This window comes from Leopardus geoffroyi, chromosome C2 (assembly GCF_018350155.1).
Source record: "Leopardus geoffroyi isolate Oge1 chromosome C2, O.geoffroyi_Oge1_pat1.0, whole genome shotgun sequence".
NCBI lineage: Eukaryota > Metazoa > Chordata > Mammalia > Carnivora > Felidae > Leopardus > Leopardus geoffroyi.
The window spans coordinates 109,433,611-109,451,795 of record NC_059333.1 but is presented as its reverse complement, the minus strand read 5'-3'; the positions used below and the strand labels follow the sequence as shown (position 1 = coordinate 109,451,795).

Below are 18,185 nucleotides of genomic sequence, written 5' to 3'. Positions count from 1 at the left end.
GAGAGAAGGGGACAGAGGATCTGAAGCAGGCTCTGTCTTGTGCCACAGACAGCTCAAACTCACAAACTGTGAGATCATGATCTGAGCCGAAGTCGGACGCTTAACTAACTGAGCCACTCAGACACCCCTACATAGAGAGGAAGCAAAGGAGAGTTTCTGAAAACTAAGTTTTCTATATCTACATAGGTAAATTTGAGCAAAAAAATATGCTATTTTTTCTTAAAATTTTTAATGTTTATTTATTTTTGAGAGAGAGAGTGTGTGTGTGAGCACAAGAGAGGCAGAGAGAGAGAGAGGGAGACAGAATTCAAAGCGGGCTCCAGGCTCTGAGCTGTCAGCACAGAGCCTGACGTGGGGCTCGAACTCATGAACTATGAGATCATGACCTGAGCCAAAGTTGGACACTTAACCAACTGAGCCACCCAGGTACCCAAAATATGCTATTTTTTAAAAATCACTTTGTTTCACTGAGGGGAAAATAATGCTATGGAAATCTTTGGAATTGAGAATTATTCTGAGATAAAAATTTCTTTGGTATCTCTTATCCCAATATGTAACTAAAGAGAACTCACTGACTGACCTGTGCTATGATTCATCATTATAATTACATTAAGATCACAAATATTTTGGATAATAAAGCTATGCTCACATCCAGATGACAACTTAGGCAATTTTCAGGTGAACAAGGGACATAGATTTCCTTGAAGTCTTGCTTAGCATGGCTTTTTGGGCACCTTGCTCTGCCTGATACCAGTAGCCCTGGGCTCCTCAGCTCCTTTCCCTCCCCTCTCCCTAGACCCAGTAATTGTGCTTAATTCTTCAGACACCTGCTGGAGGCCAGCTCTAGCCACAGGGAAGGAGTGCGGTCCTCCTCCAGGAGAACAATGCCTCTATTCCTCACCAAAAGTTTAAGGACTGTTTTCTACTTGCACATTTGTTACTAAGAGGTCATTATATTTAAACCCTGTAGAACCAGGTAGTTTTCTGGTAATGCCTTCCATTTTCACAAAATCTTATAAGAGAGAAGCAATATAAATGTCCTAAGGGAAATTTGGAAAAATAAGCCTCCACCACAGTAGGTTGCTGACTTTCCCTGTATTAAAATCACATGCACAAATGTCTTTAATATATCTAGTTAACAAGGCACTCTACTTCACTGGAGGCCCTCAGGTCCTGAAGGAAATGCAAAGATGGAAAAGAGCTGATCTGCATGCTGCCTGTGCCTGCAGAGATGCTACAGATGCCTATGAAAGCACAGACATCCAGTACAACAGCAGTTCCGAGAAGGAGCATGGCATCCCTGCCCGAGCGACCAACAAATCATCCAAGAAGAGCTGGACATGTCTGGGGCTCAGCAACAATGAGGAAGACAGAGGGGTTCCCGTCCTCCATAGTTCCGGCGAGGTTTCACCTTAACAATATGTGCTCTGTACACAGGAGCAGACTAGTTCTCCTCGAGCACGAGTTCACAGAAGAGGGTACTGGAGGATAAAGCTAGAAATGTATGTTAGGGCCAGATGGTAGAGGTACTTGGATTAAAGAGGTATGGAGCTGCTCGAAGTCTCTGGGTAGGTACGTATCTGAGTAATATTTTAGAAATAATACTAACCTGGCAGCATGGGCAGAAAGAGGACAGGGGCCTGCAGAGGAAAAGCCAGACACATTGGTTCCTACACCCAGTACTAGGCGCCTAGGATGGGGAGGGATTCAACAAAGATGAGGGTTTGAGAACAAAATTCATGTTGTGTAAAACAAACCCATTGAGCTGTTACATGCCAGGTGAGAAACATTACTAAGGCACAACCCCAATGTCTCAGAACCCTCGGTGTCATGGACAAGACAAACACATGAATGGATAACTACACAAGCAGGTGCAAATGGTAGAAGTCAGGAGTGTCAGAGGGCATACAGAGGAGGGACACCTCATCCAGTCCCGGGAGGGTGGGAAAGACTTCCAAGAGCAGAGGAAATTGTAGCCAACCCTTAGATGATGAGTATAGTAGTTTCCTGTGGCTACTGTAACAAGTTACTACAAATCTGGTAGCTTAAAACAACAGAAACTTTGGGGTGCCTGGGTGGCTGAGTCAGTTGAGCCAGTTGACTCTTGATTTCAGCTCAGGTCATGATCTCATGGTCGTGAGATCAACTCCCAGTGTCAGGCTCTGCACTGAGCATGGAGCCTGCTGGGGATTCATTCTCTCTCTCTCTCTCTCTCTCTCTCTCTCTCTCTCTCTTTCTTTCTTTCTTGTTTCTTTCTTTCTTTCTCCCTCTCTCTCTCTCTCCTCCTCCCTCTGCCCCTCTCCTCTGCTCATGCTCTAAAATTAAATAAAATTGAAAATTAAAAAAAAAAAAACAGAAGTGTGAAATCAAGGTATCAGCAGAGCTAATCCTCCCTTGCTTCTTCCAACTTGCGGTGGCTCCTGGCATTCCTTGGCTTGTCAGCCTAACTCAAGCCAGGGCCTCTTTTCTTCACATAGCCTCCTTCTGTGTGTCCCCTGCTTCTGCTGTGTCTCCTCTTCTCATGAGGACACTCATCATTGGATTTTTAAGGCCCATTTGGTTATGGATCAGGATGACCTCATCTCTACAGCCCTAAGTTAATAACATCTACAAAGACTCTTTTCCAAATAAGGTCTTAGGTACCAGGGGGTTAAGACTTGAACAGGCTTTTTGGTGGCCACAAATCAACCTCCTACAATGAATAAGAATTGACGGATGTGACAGAGAGTAGAGTGACAGCATTCCAACATGGGTAAAGGTGCAGAGAAAACCAACAGTATCAATAAGAATAGTATCCATATGAACATGGAAAAAAGCACAAGGAAATATAGAAAAAGCAACTAAGACTATATATCATGCTAAAATTCACCAAGTACAGTCATATACTAATACTTTATCTGAGCTGCCCAGCACCCTTTAAGGTAGCACTAGGTTTAGCCAAATTTTATATTCATGATATAGAGGCAGAAAGATTCAAAACTTGTCCAAAAACACATGCCAAGGAAATGGCTGGATTGGGACTTGAACCTGAGACTTCCAATTCAAAATTCTGTGTCTATTTCACCATATAATGCTGCAGCCATCCCTCTCATACTGTTACAGAAAAAGATAAATTCTTGACTCTAATTAACCATGAGCAGGCTTATATTTTGACAACCATTATCCTTTTTTTATAAAGTTTTTTTTTTTTTTCAGAGAAAGAGAACATATGTACAAGCAGGGGATGGGTAGACAGAGAGGGAGAGAGAAGATCCCAAGCAGGCTCCATGATATCAGCACAGAGCCCAGCTCGGGGCTCAATCCCACGAGCCATGAGATCATGACCTGAACCAAAATCAAGAGTCTGCCACTTAACCAACTAAGCCACCCAGATGACCCTTGATAGCCATTATTCTTATAGGACACCTGGGAACTATATCCCCACAATCACTCTGTGGGAAATAGTAAGTTTTACTTATTAAGTTCTGAAGGAAAAGAATTCCAGGTCAACACATCGGATCAAGTGACCAGAGCCTGGCAGGGAGCACATTTGTTGGGAGGACCAAAAGAGAAGGTATACACAGCATCCCCAGAGAGCTCCTAGCATGCCCAGGCCATATAGAATACCCTAAATAAATATCAGTCTCCTTTTCCGGCTCAGGGCTGCAGAAGCCAGAGATAGTGAGGAGATGAACTGTGGCTGCTATGCCCAGATACTTTCACTGTCAGCAAAGCAAAGCTAAAAATACAAAGCCTGGCCAACCGGTGCTGGAAATAATGAAGGCTTAATACAAAGGCTCTAATTATTCACCTCACATCCTCCAAACACTGGGAGTTGCTGAAGGAATGATATTACTGCCTGTTGATCTTTCTCTTCTCTGTGATGTACCGCACAAGAAAATTAGTAGCCGTGGAGAACAAATAAACGTGTGGCTGAGGTTTCATTAATGTGTTATCATTTGGTCCTAGAACCCAGGAGCACTACTGAAAGAAAGCTGAGACAGACACTTAACCCCTCGACCTGTTAGCCACTGTGCAGTGGCAGCAGGGACCACAGCTGAAAGCCACATGCATCTCACTCTTTTGTTCCTTGAGCCAGTGGTAGAGGAAGGATGCTGCAGTTGCCGGAGGCGGGGTGGGGGTGGGGTGTGGGTGGGGGGACAGGAAGCAGCTCTTTAAGATGGTTGGGAGTAGTTTCCACCAGAGAAGAAATCCAGGTTCCTAATTCCTGTTTCTGAGAGGTAAATCAGACCTAGGAATATCTACCAAAAACAACACTTCCTTGTTTTTTCTCCAGTGTAAAATTGAAGGACTGGAAAAGTAGACCGCCAGAACCACAGCTACTACCCCAGGCTGGGAAACAGCAGGAAAGGGGAGGAACTGGGTTGGAGGGGCTGCCCCTTACAGAGGGACCCTCGCAAACAGTGGTGCTCTACTTCCGCTGCCCACCAGAACCCCCAGGGAGTGTTCCCAAATCCAAGACCCCGCCCCAGACCAATTACATGGGAATCTCTGGGTTGGACCTGGGCACTGGGATTTTTGAAAGCTCCCCTGTCATTCCAATGTGCAGCCAAAGCTGAGGACCTTTACTTTAAAACAAAACACTGGACTATCTCACCATCCCAAAATGCTTCTTTCTCTGCATCCAGGCTAAAATCTGGAGACAGGAAGGATAATACGTCAGCCACCCTTTGTGAGGGCCTTAGAGCTTTCCAAGCCTGGTACCTGAGGGTCTTGGGCTAAAGAACAGCTGCTTCTCAGCCATCCAAGTGTGTGCATTTCCTACTATCCTCTACTGTCTCCTGCCTGCTCCTTTAGCTCTCTTAGAGGACCTTCTGTTCAAGGTCCAGCTCAGGACTCACATTACCAATAATGGTGCTGCTACTGCTTTTCCTGCTACAAACAATATCTACTATATATTGAGCACAAATCATATTCCAGAAACTGTTCTGAGTCCTTTACAGGGTGTGCAGAAGTAGTTACGTGTTACCGTACAAGGGCTCGTTTAAAACTTGTTGGAAGGCTTTGTATTTATGGGGTGAGCTTCATGTACAAGACAGCTAATATTTGTGCCTAAGAGGTTGGCTGAATATAGATTCACAGAACACAAGAAAAAAGATAGTGAATAACTCAGTATTAGAAGAAAAACACCACTGAAGTTGAAATATAGGGGTGGAAAGTCTTTAAGTCACATTGACATTAGGGGATCCCGTAAAAATGAATAATGGTGAGTTGGCCTCACTGAATCAAATCTGTTAGATAACTGTACTGTGGTTGAAAGGAAACTGTCCCCTGTGTGTTTTGAGCTGCGTGATTCTTGAGTCACTGAACACACTGGCTTTTCCATGGGGCTTACATATATCGGGCCAGATTTTGTCTGTGGCTGAAGCCACAAAATGTATCAGGCAGAAACCGAAAGGATTCAATTAATTCAACAATTGAAAGATTGAATGAACGAGCAAAAAAATTTTGGTGTAGTTTGAATCCCTTAGTTAGAAGTAACCATAGACCAGGAGGAATAAGAAGACCTGTGTGAGGGTCCTGCCTCCCACTCTGCTTTTTACACCAGGCAACGTGCGGGAACCTCAAGTCCTGTTTCTGGCCTTTGCATTTGCTGTTCCCTCTGCCTGGAACATTCTTCCCCAGATATCAGCACAGCTAACTCTTCACTACTTTCAGGTGTTTGCTCATATGTTACCTCCTCTGTGAGATAATTCCTGGCCAACCTATCTAAAACTTCAATAGACTCTTTACATAGTACACATGCACATGCCCACACACACACACACGCCCACACATGTGCATGCCCACATATGCGCATGTGCACACACACACACACACACACACATGCCCACATATGTACATGCACACACACACACATACACACTTTCTACACGTTTTCCCTACCTTACTTTTTTCCTGTTAGTACTTATCACTGCCTAGTACCTTATACAGGTTACTTATTTGTTTTACCTCTTATTTATCCTCCTCTTTCCCCATTAATGTGTAAACTTCATGAAGGCAAAGATTTTTGTGTGTTTTTTGTTCACTGATATGTGCCCAACACCTACAACATGATGGCTGCATTTCCAAAAAGAGATGCTCAATAAAAAATGTTGAACATGCCCATGAGTCTTGTATAAGTCTGGTGAGAGTCAGTGACCTGGTATTCATGAATGCTAAGTTAAAATTTTTATTTATTGCAATAATTCAGATATAATTTGTAAATCTGACCACATTCTGTTAACTTAAAACTGAGGTTAAGAACTTCCTCTAAGGTAATTATTGGTTTCACATAAGCTATTCACGGTACATCATCCTCTTTTGCAGAAATGTGATCGGGCAATTTACATTCAACACTCAGATAAGGCATCTGAACCCTGTGCAGACAATAAGACTATAAACTGACTGATTACAGAATTACACTTTGGTTTTCTAAACATGGCACTGCCTTTTCTCAGAAGAGCTCAAAAACAGGAAAAAAAGATTCAAAAAAAGTGAAGTAAAACTTTATATATTTCCACTGGAATATTGGTTCCTTTATGTATTTTCTCTCCTAGAGTCCAGCAAAGAGATACCTGTAAAATGTCACAAGTTAGGTGCTCTCTGCTTTTACTAAAGCCCAAATCAAAGAATCCAAATAAAAGATCATACGTATCTTTACAGAATCATGTTCTAAACTATCTACCTATATGGCTTCCTAGAAACCATCTAGGAGGCTTTGAAGATGGGAGGAGTCAGCTGGATATTTTCACAGGTGAAGTTACTGATTCGTTTCCATAAAACTACAGCTAACTCTATTTATAATTATAGATACTTCACATGAAAAGTTAGGAGTTCACTGATAGTAGAAGAAAAATTATATAACTGGGTGGATTTAGAATCTAAAACAAGTTGGGTTTTACTCAGCAATAAATGACTACGTTGTGGGAATAGCTGAATTTCCATCGCTCATTTTCCCTAAAAACAGTATTTCCTAACTACATACTTTAGTCAAGCCTCTCTGTTCCCTACTTTCAAATGATAGACTACTCTGAAGCTGGTAATCAAGAGATTTTGGAAAAAAGATGCAAAAATAATGAAGAGCAGAGACAAAAATTTGGTTTATAAAATAAAAGCTTAAAAAATAGAGCTACATTATCCATAATTGCATGTAAGTAATTACAAAAATAGTAAATAACTGGAAGAGTAAAAAATAAACTATTTAATATGTTAACCATTTTCACTAATGTAAATCTATTTAGATTAATTTTCTATGACTATAGCCCTATTGGTGGTACTTGACTGCACTAATATAAACTATAAAAGGGAACAGATTAATACAGATGGTAATTTTTCCTTTTCAGTTCAAGCTGAATCTTTCCCACTTCATCCTTTTTAAATTGCATTAGAGTCAAGAAAAAAGTGTCTACTGAGACAACAGCTGTCACTGTACTTATGTCCCATTGGTAATAATGCTGGCTCCCTTTGGTAACTATAGGAAGTCATACTCATTACTATTATTTCAAAGAGAATGGACTGTTTTTTGCAATGTAATTACTGCATTCAGGGCAATGGTGTAAATTTGAATATTTTGTACAAAATTTATCTAGTTTTTTTTTTGAGAGAAGAATAATAGTTCTGATATTTAGAGGAATACTACTTATCCATAGAAATGAAACTGCAAACCCTGTAACAAACTAATGTCGGGCTGGGGTGGGGGGGTTACTCTCAGGCTGCCATGTGATCCTGACAATCATATGAGTTATAGAGGTGAGAAATCCTAGCCCCCCACGAGGAGGTGGGGGGGTAATCTCTTTAAGTTCTACATTTCCTCTAGGTTTGCATTTCCTTTAGATTATCTGGCTAAATGATGCTTTTCTATGAAGGCAGCTCCTTGATCTCAGACAGGGATCTGAAGTACCACGCAGACAGCAAACTACCCTATGCCATTTTATCCAAGATGTGGCAAATTAAAGATTTATCCAAGAGTCCTATTTCTGGCAGAGCTTGGAAACCCTCTGATCCAAAGTATCTTCTCAGGACAAGGATGGGCATCCTAGAGGAGCAGACCACATGCCATTGGGTTCTGCAAGCCACCCTTGACAAGCAGCATAGTGAGGTTGCTAGCAGGAGGCAGAGGAGACAATGCTAAAGCCAGTTTATTTCAGCAAAGACTGTGACATTTCCAACAGCAATGTGAGTTTTGACAAAGTTGTAATAGGAGAGGATTTGTCCCTAGATAGAGGGTCAGAAAGGTTAATCACGAACATTCCTTCCAACTGTAAGACACAAAAATCCTTGACTCAATAAACATCTAAGTGTCTGTTTCCCCAAAAACGAAGTAACTTTCAACAAATATCCCTTTTGCACCACAGCTACCATATTTGTGAGGATTCCAACACAGCAGTAATTCCTACCGCAACACAATGAGGGTAAAAATTATAACTAAGGCTGTAACTTACATAATGGAGCTTGAATTTGCACTCGTCCTCAATTTCATCTGCGCTGTCTTCGTCAGAAACTTCCCCTTCCTCTGCATCATCCCCAAGGTGATAAGGCAACTTCTTGCCCTGAAATGGAGCAACACGCCCAATTTAAAAATGAAAACAGTGTGCATGTCTGATGTTTGGGGCAGGTTCACTTGATTGGGAGCATCTAGAGCATGTGCCTACATCCTAGCTCCAAGAGGCTGCAAAAGCCAAAATGTCTAGCATGTTCAGCCACTAGGAGGGGATTCCTTAAAATATAGGGATGGGGGGGTAGGGGCGGCTGGCTGGCTCAGTCGGTTAAGCGTCCAACTTTTGGTTTCAGCTCAGGTCATGATCTCACAGTTTCGTGGGTTCAAGCCCCACTTTGGGCTCTGCACTGGCAGCGTGGAGGTTGCTTGGGATTCTCTCTTTCCCTCTCTCTGCCCCTCCCCTGCTCATGCACTGTCTCTGTCTCTCTCAAAATAAATAAATAAACTTAAAAAACAACAAAAACAACATAGGGATGGGGAGAACTCCTTAAACATGGAAGGATGTTCATATGCTTGGCAGCCAAAAATAATGACAAATCTCTAAACATCCCAGACTGCTAACCAGGCTGATCTTCTCTAAACTCAAGCCCCAGTGACTTCTCATTCTCCCACTCTCCACACCACTATTGGCCCTCTTCAACATGCTGGATTTTCTCCTCACCCACTTTCTCTATGCACAGGACCACCACCATAGTCAGGTTTTCAGAGAACTCTCCATCCCTATTTTCCTTTTTTTTTTTTAATGTTTATTTATTTTTGAGACAGAGAGAGACAGAGTATGAACAGGGGAGGGTCAGAGAGAGAGGGAGACACAGAATCGGAAGCAGGCTCCAGGCTCTGAGCCATCAGCCCAGAGCCCGATGCGGGGCTCGAACTCACGGACAGCGAGATCATGACCTGAGCTGAAGTCGGACGCTTAACAGACTGAGCCACCCAGGCGCCCCTCCATCCCTATTTTCCTATACCTTTCCTGATACCCAGAGCTCTTGACCTTGGGTCCTTAGCACAGTGATAGTTTCAAAGCTGATTAAATCATTTATATAATGAACACAAAATCTATATTAAGACTCTAAAGTCTTGGGGTTTGGATACTTAAACATTTTCTTCAACGTATAGAGGATCATTTATAGGATTGAAAGGGTGAGATTTAATTTCCCTTTGTAATGATATGTATTTTACTCCTTATTTGTATGTGCTATCTGCAAAGTGAAAACTACACTCTTTCCATTTCACACAAACATTTGTAGAGATAGATATAGATACATGCATACATACGTATATATAATTCTAAGTAAATATGGCGAACATTTTTTAACTTTCTCTGTATCATTAATAACAAAACAACTCACAATTAAAGCATTTATGTCTATATATTGATTTAAGTATTTTCTGATACAGAAGACTTCTATAAAATGAATTTATTTTTCTTTATTTTAGAGGGCACTATAGAGTAGCTATGTTAATATAGCAGCATCAGAAATAAAGTACTCAACCTAATGGTGACCAGACGTGTTCAGGAACACAAGACATCAAGTTAATGACCTCCTTCATTTATTCACCACCAACTACTTATTCAGAGTCAACTCTGTTTTGGGTACAATGACAGATAACCAAGATGGATCTGTCCGCAAGACATTTGAAATATAATATATATTATAATATAATTATATATAATTATATAATATATTATATATAATATATTATAATTATATTATATTATATTATATTATATTATATTATATTATATTATATTATAAAAAATATAACAGCAATTCCCTCTTTGAAATAGAACAAAGCCAACATATTTTTTAAATGTTCAGCAGAACAGAGCTACCAAATATGAGAAGTAACATCTGCAAGTAAGGAGTAATAATCCTTGAATGATATAAACAGTTCTGATACCACAAGACGGAAACAAAAGTGTAACCGTGATGGGCAAGCAGTGATGAGCTGGTAGGGAGCTGCACCAAGCTTTAGTTCCCCTTCATTTAAATGTGGTGGCAGGTGGGAGAACACATTATTATGGATGCTCAGAGCATCCATAGGTAACCTAATTTTCCATCCTTAAAGTTGAATTAAAAGATATGAGGGCTATATTTTTTACCAACTCTTCCATATTTCTGGTTCTCAAAAGTAATTTATCCAGGCAAATAGGAAGAAACGCAATGCAACAGAACATTGTTTCTTGATGCTTCTTATCAACAGTTACATCTAAGGAAAATTATAGAATAAATTAAGGCAGAACTTAAGGTGACTTAAGGAACTTGGCTGTGGTCCAGTAGATACAAACAAAGAATGTACAGTTGTCTTTTAGGGATCTCTTTCCGATTTACATACTATTTCATGCAGGAGTTATCAAGAATTAGATTAATTGGTCCATGATACATACAAGTATTGCTAGAGACTGGAATGATAGCTACCATTCAGCTCTAAGCTATATGACCCAAGAAGAATGGTAACGACTGTGTGATTCACATCTGTAAAAAGTAAGAAGCTTAGACCAAATAGTTACAGTTTCTTTCGGCAATAAGAATCTACGGAAAATTACTGTTTGTTATTATTTTTGTTCAAAAGCCAACTTTTGTTTACTTTTCAGGAGATATGTGTGTATATATATACCTGGAAAGCATGTGTATTATAATTATAATAATACACAACTTGTGAATCTCTAAAGTGTTAATTGGCCACTAAATGGTACCTTTCGGTTCAAAGGTGGCTCTGATGCCAAAGGTACGTAGGAAAACCCATTCCTTTATTTTTGCTTCAAATGGAAATGCATTGGTCCATAGATCTACGAGATCTGTGAAACATTGCTACTAGCGAATGAACCTTAGATGCCTTCATATGCTCGCAATCCACACTGCTGCCACTCCTCCCACTGAGTGCCCCAGATCAGCTGGTGCATCCTGGTGCCCATAAGCCCTAGGACATTCTATGACAAATGACCCAAAGTCCAATTATGCAGAAGGGACTCAGTGCATATCAAATGTCTTAAATTCCACTGTCCAAAAGGGAAGCATTTCAATCAAATGGACTTACTCTGCATTTAACCTTCTGACTGCTTGCTAAAGACTACAGGAAACATGGAAACATTTACAAGGCTACTAAGGTGACATTTAGCTTTCTAACCCAGCAATCAGTTTTTACCACAAGAGTTTGCTTTAGCAAGATTTCAGGAAAATTGACCTTAATGTTATCTCTTACATTATTTGGAGCTTTTATTCGAAATGCTGTCCCACATACAAATGCCTGACAATACCTCTTTGATGAATTCAGTCTGTAATTTTCATTTAACTGATACAAAAATCGGTTTTGACCTATTCCAAAGACGAATATTTCACATCTTTCCTATTTGCTGCCCTCCGTTAGAGACCCTATTAAACTATTCCTAGGAAATTACATTGTTTGACTTTCCTATGCTTCCTTTGTGATATTCGGTTTTTTGGTACACATTGCTGTTAAGTAAAATATGACCCGATTTGAATATTAATACCCTCTTGCTCTTCCTTAGGTTTTTGGTATCAAAATAATACAACTATCCAAGGTGGATTTATTCCAAACACGTAAAATTAACAGGAATTAAGTAAAATCACAAAGTCAGCCCTGTGAGATTTCAAGTAACTGTTTTTCTGGCTATTCTTCGTATTAATAATACTCATTGCAGGTAGTAAATTTCCTCCCTCAGAAAATCTGTTCATAAAATGTCATTCTCTTCACCTACTGCTCCTTCACATACACATGAGTCCTGTGGGGCATTATGTCTGTGCCTATGCTCTGCTTTCAAGTGAGCTCTTCTCACTTACATAACCAAGGGCTGATCAACCGTAAAGACTGTTTGTTTTTTTCTTTTTCCCCCTTCTTTTTTTTTTTTTTTTTTTTGACAGTTATTGGAGCTTGAAATGGGAGAGAAGAATCTGAAAGAAATGCTTTCAGATGTGGACACAAGGAGGCTTCTCTCGCTCCTATGCACATACTTCTGGCCAGTGTAAACTATAACAGACTCAAATATTAAACATTTGGCTTACAGTATTGATATTCTCACTTCACAAAAACAACTCCCAAAATATGTGGTTAGTCAATAACAAGCTGTTTCTGAAGGTATAACTATTAATAAATTGGAACAAGATGCAAACGCAAATCTAGGCGACCCTTCATGGATTAACTCTATTATTCTCCTGATAAACCAGTTTTTAGTCCTTAAGGGAGGGAGGGCTTAGTTGGTCATTAATGCCTTTCATTGCATTTCTGGAGGTAATTACCTTCACTAGGATTTTGCCTTTCAAACTCTGAGGGCTTGGAAGCTGTTTGGTCTCTCCTGTGTCTACAGATGACAGGTCCAGCTTGTCTCCAAATATTCCTTTCAGGTACTGAGCAATCTTCCTCTGTTGCTGGACACTGCAGTGATTCTCAATGGACAGTATGACCGGGAACCTAAGAGGATAGCGACATATTCTAAAGGCATCAAGTATAGGCAACTCACAGGGGTGTTTGAAAATCACTCTATATATTCACTATGCTCTTATAGTCCTAATGACAGTATTTGTGAAAGCAGTACTGACTAAAATGAGAAAGATGAAAGGAGCAGTTTTTAAGAAACTCCTCTAACCAAATATATTTTGCCAGGCATGATGGCTGAGCGGAATACCCATCATGTGGGATGCCCTCATTTAATATTTTGCTTTTTAAAAAGGTACATACATTATGTCTCTTTTAAAAGAAAAAGAGAGAAAATTTTAAGAGAGATAAGCCTAAATAAAAAAAAACTCATATAATGTAATTTTGTCTTATCTATTCAAAAATCTAAAGGAGGAAAGAACATATAATCTTCAATAAATGGTGCTGAGAAAAACTGAACAGCAACATGCAAAAGAATGAAACTGGACCACTTTGTTATAGTACACCCAAAAATAAACTCAAAATGGATTAAAGATCTAAATGTGAGACCTCAGACTACAAAAATCCTAGAAGAGAACACAGGCAGCAATTTTTCTGACATCACCCATATCAACATTTTTCTAGATAGGTCTCCAAAGGCAAGGGAAATAAAAGTAAAAATAAACAATTAGAACTACATCAAAATAAAAAGCTTTTCTGCATGAAAGAAACCATCAACAAACAAAACAAAAAGGTATCCTACGCTAAATGGGAGAAGATGTTTGCAAATGATATATCCAAAAAGGAGTTAATAACCACAATATAAAAAGAAGTCATACAACTCAACACCAATCCCCCAAAAATCCAATTAAAAATGGGCAAAGGACCTGAATAGACATTTTTCCAAAAAAAAAGATGTAAGATGGCCAAAAAACACATAAAAAGATGCTCAACATCACTCGTCATCCAGAAAATGCACATCAAAACTACATAAGATATCATCTTAACATCTGTCAGAATGGCTAAAATCAAAAACACAAGAAATAACAAGTGTCGATATAGAGGTATATGCAGTTGGTGGGAATGTAAGCTGGTACAGCCACTGTGGACAACAGTATGAAGATTCAAAAAAATAAAAATAGAAATATCATATGATCTAATAATTCCACTACAGGCCTTCACCCCCCAAAACCCCAAAACACTAATTTGAAAACACACACACCCGTATGTTATTGTAGCATTATTTACAATAGCCACTATATGGAAGCAACCTAAGTGTCCACTGATAGATGGATCAGGAAGATGTGGTACACACACACACACACACACACACACACGCACGCACGCACACACTAGAATATTACACAGACATAACAAAGGATAAGGTTGTGCCATTTGCAATAACATGGATGGACCTAAAGGGAATTATGCTAAGTGAAATAAGACCGAGAAAGGCAAATTCCATATGATTTCACTCATATATGGAACCTAAGAAAAAAAAGCACAAATGAATAAACAAACAAAAAGCAGAATCAGGCCTATAAATACAGAGAACAAAGTGATGGTAGCTAGAGGGGAGGAGGGCGAGGGGTTGGGCAACATGGACAAAGGGTAGTGGGAGATGCATGCTTCCAGTTATGAATTGAGTAAATCATGGGAATAAAAGGCACAGTCAATGATATTGTAATAATGTTGTATGGTGACGGTTGGTAGCTACACTTGTGGTGAGCATAGCATAATGTGTAAACTTGTCCAATCACAGTGTTGTACACCTGAAATTAATGTAACATTGTGTGTCAACTATACTAAAAAAAATAAACTTCCATATGAAAACTTAAATAAATTCAATTTTCAAAAAAAGTCTGTAAGTGTCTAAGAGACCACAGTGTATCATTATGTGCTGACATTTACTCTAAAAATATATTATCAGCCCCCAGTTTGAAAACTACTATTGAGGATAAAATATCATAATGGAATTTTGTGATTTATAGCATCCTATGCCAAGCATTTTAAAATCATTTGTATAAAATTATATACTAGTCTTTACTTTCAGAAAGGAAAAAAAGTCAAGCATTCACTCCCCACAAGCCCTCAGATTTCTGTGCAGAGTATGTGAAACCCAAGCAGACTGATTACCAAAGACAGCCTGGGGAGCTGGTGGCCAAGGCAGAAAGGGAACAAGGACTAATTACTGATCTTACTCTTCTTCTGATTTTTTTTTCTTCAGAGTAAGAAATTATTTCAAAATTAGCTTGTTGTGGTTTTTTTCCTACTTTTCTATCACATATCTTCTGAAGTAATAGGCAATATCTATTTTTCAGAGTACAAAAACCAATATTTAAATTGGCTAATACATCTATGTAGAGAAAAACAATTTATTTCTGGGCTTGTCTGACAATAGCACATGCTCCACAGAAAGGGTTATGACCTCCTGAAACTACATTCTTTCCCCATTAGTAAAACCTGATGCCAAAGGTAATATCGGAGATGAACTTTTGTGACTGGAGTGGGTTATCTTGCTATAATCTGTTTGCTCTTGCAACCACATAGGTTTTATCCCAGAGTGTTAGAGAGAAAAAGAACAAACTAGCAAGAGATTGTCTATGCAATCACATCAAGGGGTTCTAACAACGAATTTTTAAATTATCAATCTGTTTGGGGCCCCGAGTGGCTCAGTTGGTTAAGTATCTGACTCTTGATTTTGGCTCGGGTCACGATCTCATGGTTCATGGGTTCGAGCCCTGCATCGGGCTCTGTACTGACAGTGCAAGCCTACTTAAGATTCGCTCTCTCTCTCTAAATAAATAAACCTAAAAAATAAGTAAATAAATTATTAATCTGTTTATAAAAAGCCTATTAGCGTTTAATGATGCTAAACATAAAGCAGTGCTTCTCAACAGGGGAGAGGAGAATGTACGGCACCCTTCCCAGACAGATAATTTGTCAACATCTGAAGACATTTTTGGTGGTCACAATATGAGGGAGGGAAGGAGTACTACTGACATTTAGTGTCTAGTAGCCAAGGATGCTGCTAACTATCTTACAATAAACAAGACAGTTCCCCATGACAAGGAATTACATGGTCCAAAATGCCAATAGTGCCAAGGTTGAGAAATCCTGCTATAAGGAAGGCCTAAGAAAGGAAAGAAAAAGACTGAACTTTCAAAATGTGCTCAACAAGCATAGTAACTTTTAATGTGAAGTGCTTTTCTAAGTATTCCCAAACTTGAAGCACTGTCAAGTTATCAAAGGGTCCTCCAAGGTAGCACATCTTTCAACACCCAACTTCACATTTTGGAAAATAATGGCAAAATCACTTCATCAACTTCGCTAAATCTAGTAGCAATCAGGGTAGAAGAGACCCATCAGAATTCAGTACTTGCGATTCTTCCATATAGCAGATACCATAAACTAAACCTGCCATGCAGCAAGTGTCTCTCATTAAAACGACATTTTTAACCTCATGGTTAATAAATAAGAAGACCAAATATTAAAAATTTTCAAGGCCACTAAATTCTATAAAATTGATTTTATGCAACTGTAATTTTCTTTTTATTCAAAAATCATTTCTTAGCTTTATGGTATATTGCAGGCATCTGCTAGGCAATAAAGAATGAATAACACAGGGGCGCCTGGGTGGCTCAGTCGGTTGAGTGTCCGACTTTGGCTCAGGTCATGATCTCCTGGTTTGTGGGTTCGAACCCCGCATCAGGCTCTGTGCTGACAGCTCAGAGCCTGGATCCTGCTTCAAATTCTGTGTCTCCTTCTCTCTCTGCCCCTCCCCAACTTGTGCTCTGTCTCTCTATGTCTTTCAAAAAATAAATAAATGTAAAAAAAAATTTTTTAATAAAAATAACCATTAAAAAATCTTTAAAAAAAAATAAAAAAAAATGAATAAGACAGAGCCCCATATTTTCAATGAGGTCTTGGTCTTAAAGACTCAAAAGAAGGAAGGAAGCCAACAATTGTAAGAGGGTGCTATCTAGATATAACAGAAATATGCTCAGAATGCTAAGAGTAGAGAAAGGAGCATTTAAATCAGATAGTGTAACAGTAAGTTTGCCAGAGGGACAATGTTTAAGCAGTCTTGTAGAATGAATAAGAATTAGACACGTGGAGTAATGAGGAAGAGTGTGCCGGGCAGAGGGAACAGCATATGCAAGGTAGGGAGATGTGAAAGAACTGGGGTCACCAGAGGATCTGAAAGACAAAGGAAGAACCCTCCATCTCTGTGGAGCGTTGGTGGAAGAAGACCCTGGAAGAGAAAGAAGAGGCCAAACCTTGAAGGGCATATAAGACATGACTGTGTACTACAGGGAGCTTTTGAAGGACTTTAAGAATACAACATCATGCTTATAGTTTCAGAAAGGAAAACATTGCATCAGTGAGGAAAATGGCCCAAAGAGAAATGAAGAGAAGGCAATGGAGTCAAAAGATAATTTAGAAAGTATAACTGACAAGAATTGGCTGAATTTAGAATGACTCAGTTTTTGGCTAAAGACACTGACTAGGTAAGTGCTACTCCTAAATAAAAGGAAATAAAGAGGGGTGCCTGGGTGGCGCAATTGGTTAAGTGTCCAACTTCGGCTCAGGTCATGATCTCACGGTTTATGGGTTCAAGCCATGCATTGGGCTCTGCGCTGACAGTTCAGAGCCTGGAGCCTGCTTCGTACTCTGTGTTTCCCTCTCTCTCTGCTCCTCTCCTGCTCTCTTTCTCTCTCTCTCTCTCTCAAAAATAAATAAACATTAAAAAAAATTGGAAGGAAACAGAGCAAGAGAAGGTTCGGCAGAATGAAATGCTGACTTTGGCTTGAGATGTGAGCTCCATGATGGTAGGAGTCATCTCTTTTGCTCAGGGTCATGCCTCTCTGCACCTGTTACAGTATGCCTGACTTAGAGTAGGCACCATTAAATATCTGAATAAATAATGACATTTGTTGATTCCGAGGTATGTATGGGACACTCAGATGAATTTTTACTAAGAATTTTGCTACACACCTCTGAAACTCAGGTAAAAGTTCTGGACATATAATTAAACAACCCAAAAGGAGAACAATGGCAACAACTTAAGAAATAGTGACTAAAGGAATGAGGAAATGGAATAGAAGACCATAGGCCAAACAAACAAAACCAAGAGAGAAGCAATGACAGCATACAGGAGAATGTTATAATAGAAGCCCCAAAAAAGCAAGTATTGAGGAGAAAAGAGTCACCATTATCCAATGCCAAGGAGGAGTCAAGTAACACAAGGATGCTAGACACTTCGGTATATATAGGACCATCCAGCAAGTCTGAAAACCTAGCTGTTACTATTTTACTGTATGTTAATATA

General features: G+C 39.5%; 1 protein-coding gene across 10 annotated transcripts in view; it reads right to left on the bottom strand.

The window, feature by feature from the left end:
- PLCH1 (phospholipase C eta 1) overlaps positions 1-18,185 on the bottom strand; it is a 221,024-nt gene that overhangs the window by 30,824 nt on the left and 172,015 nt on the right. For all 10 annotated transcript variants that reach the window (XM_045503189.1, XM_045503187.1, XM_045503191.1 and 7 more), the window contains 2 exons: positions 12,739-12,910; positions 8,424-8,531 (listed from right to left, as the gene is read on the bottom strand). In XM_045503189.1, the coding sequence (XP_045359145.1) occupies positions 8,424-8,531; positions 12,739-12,910 (280 nt within the window). The remainder of the gene's footprint in view (positions 1-8,423; positions 8,532-12,738; positions 12,911-18,185) is intronic.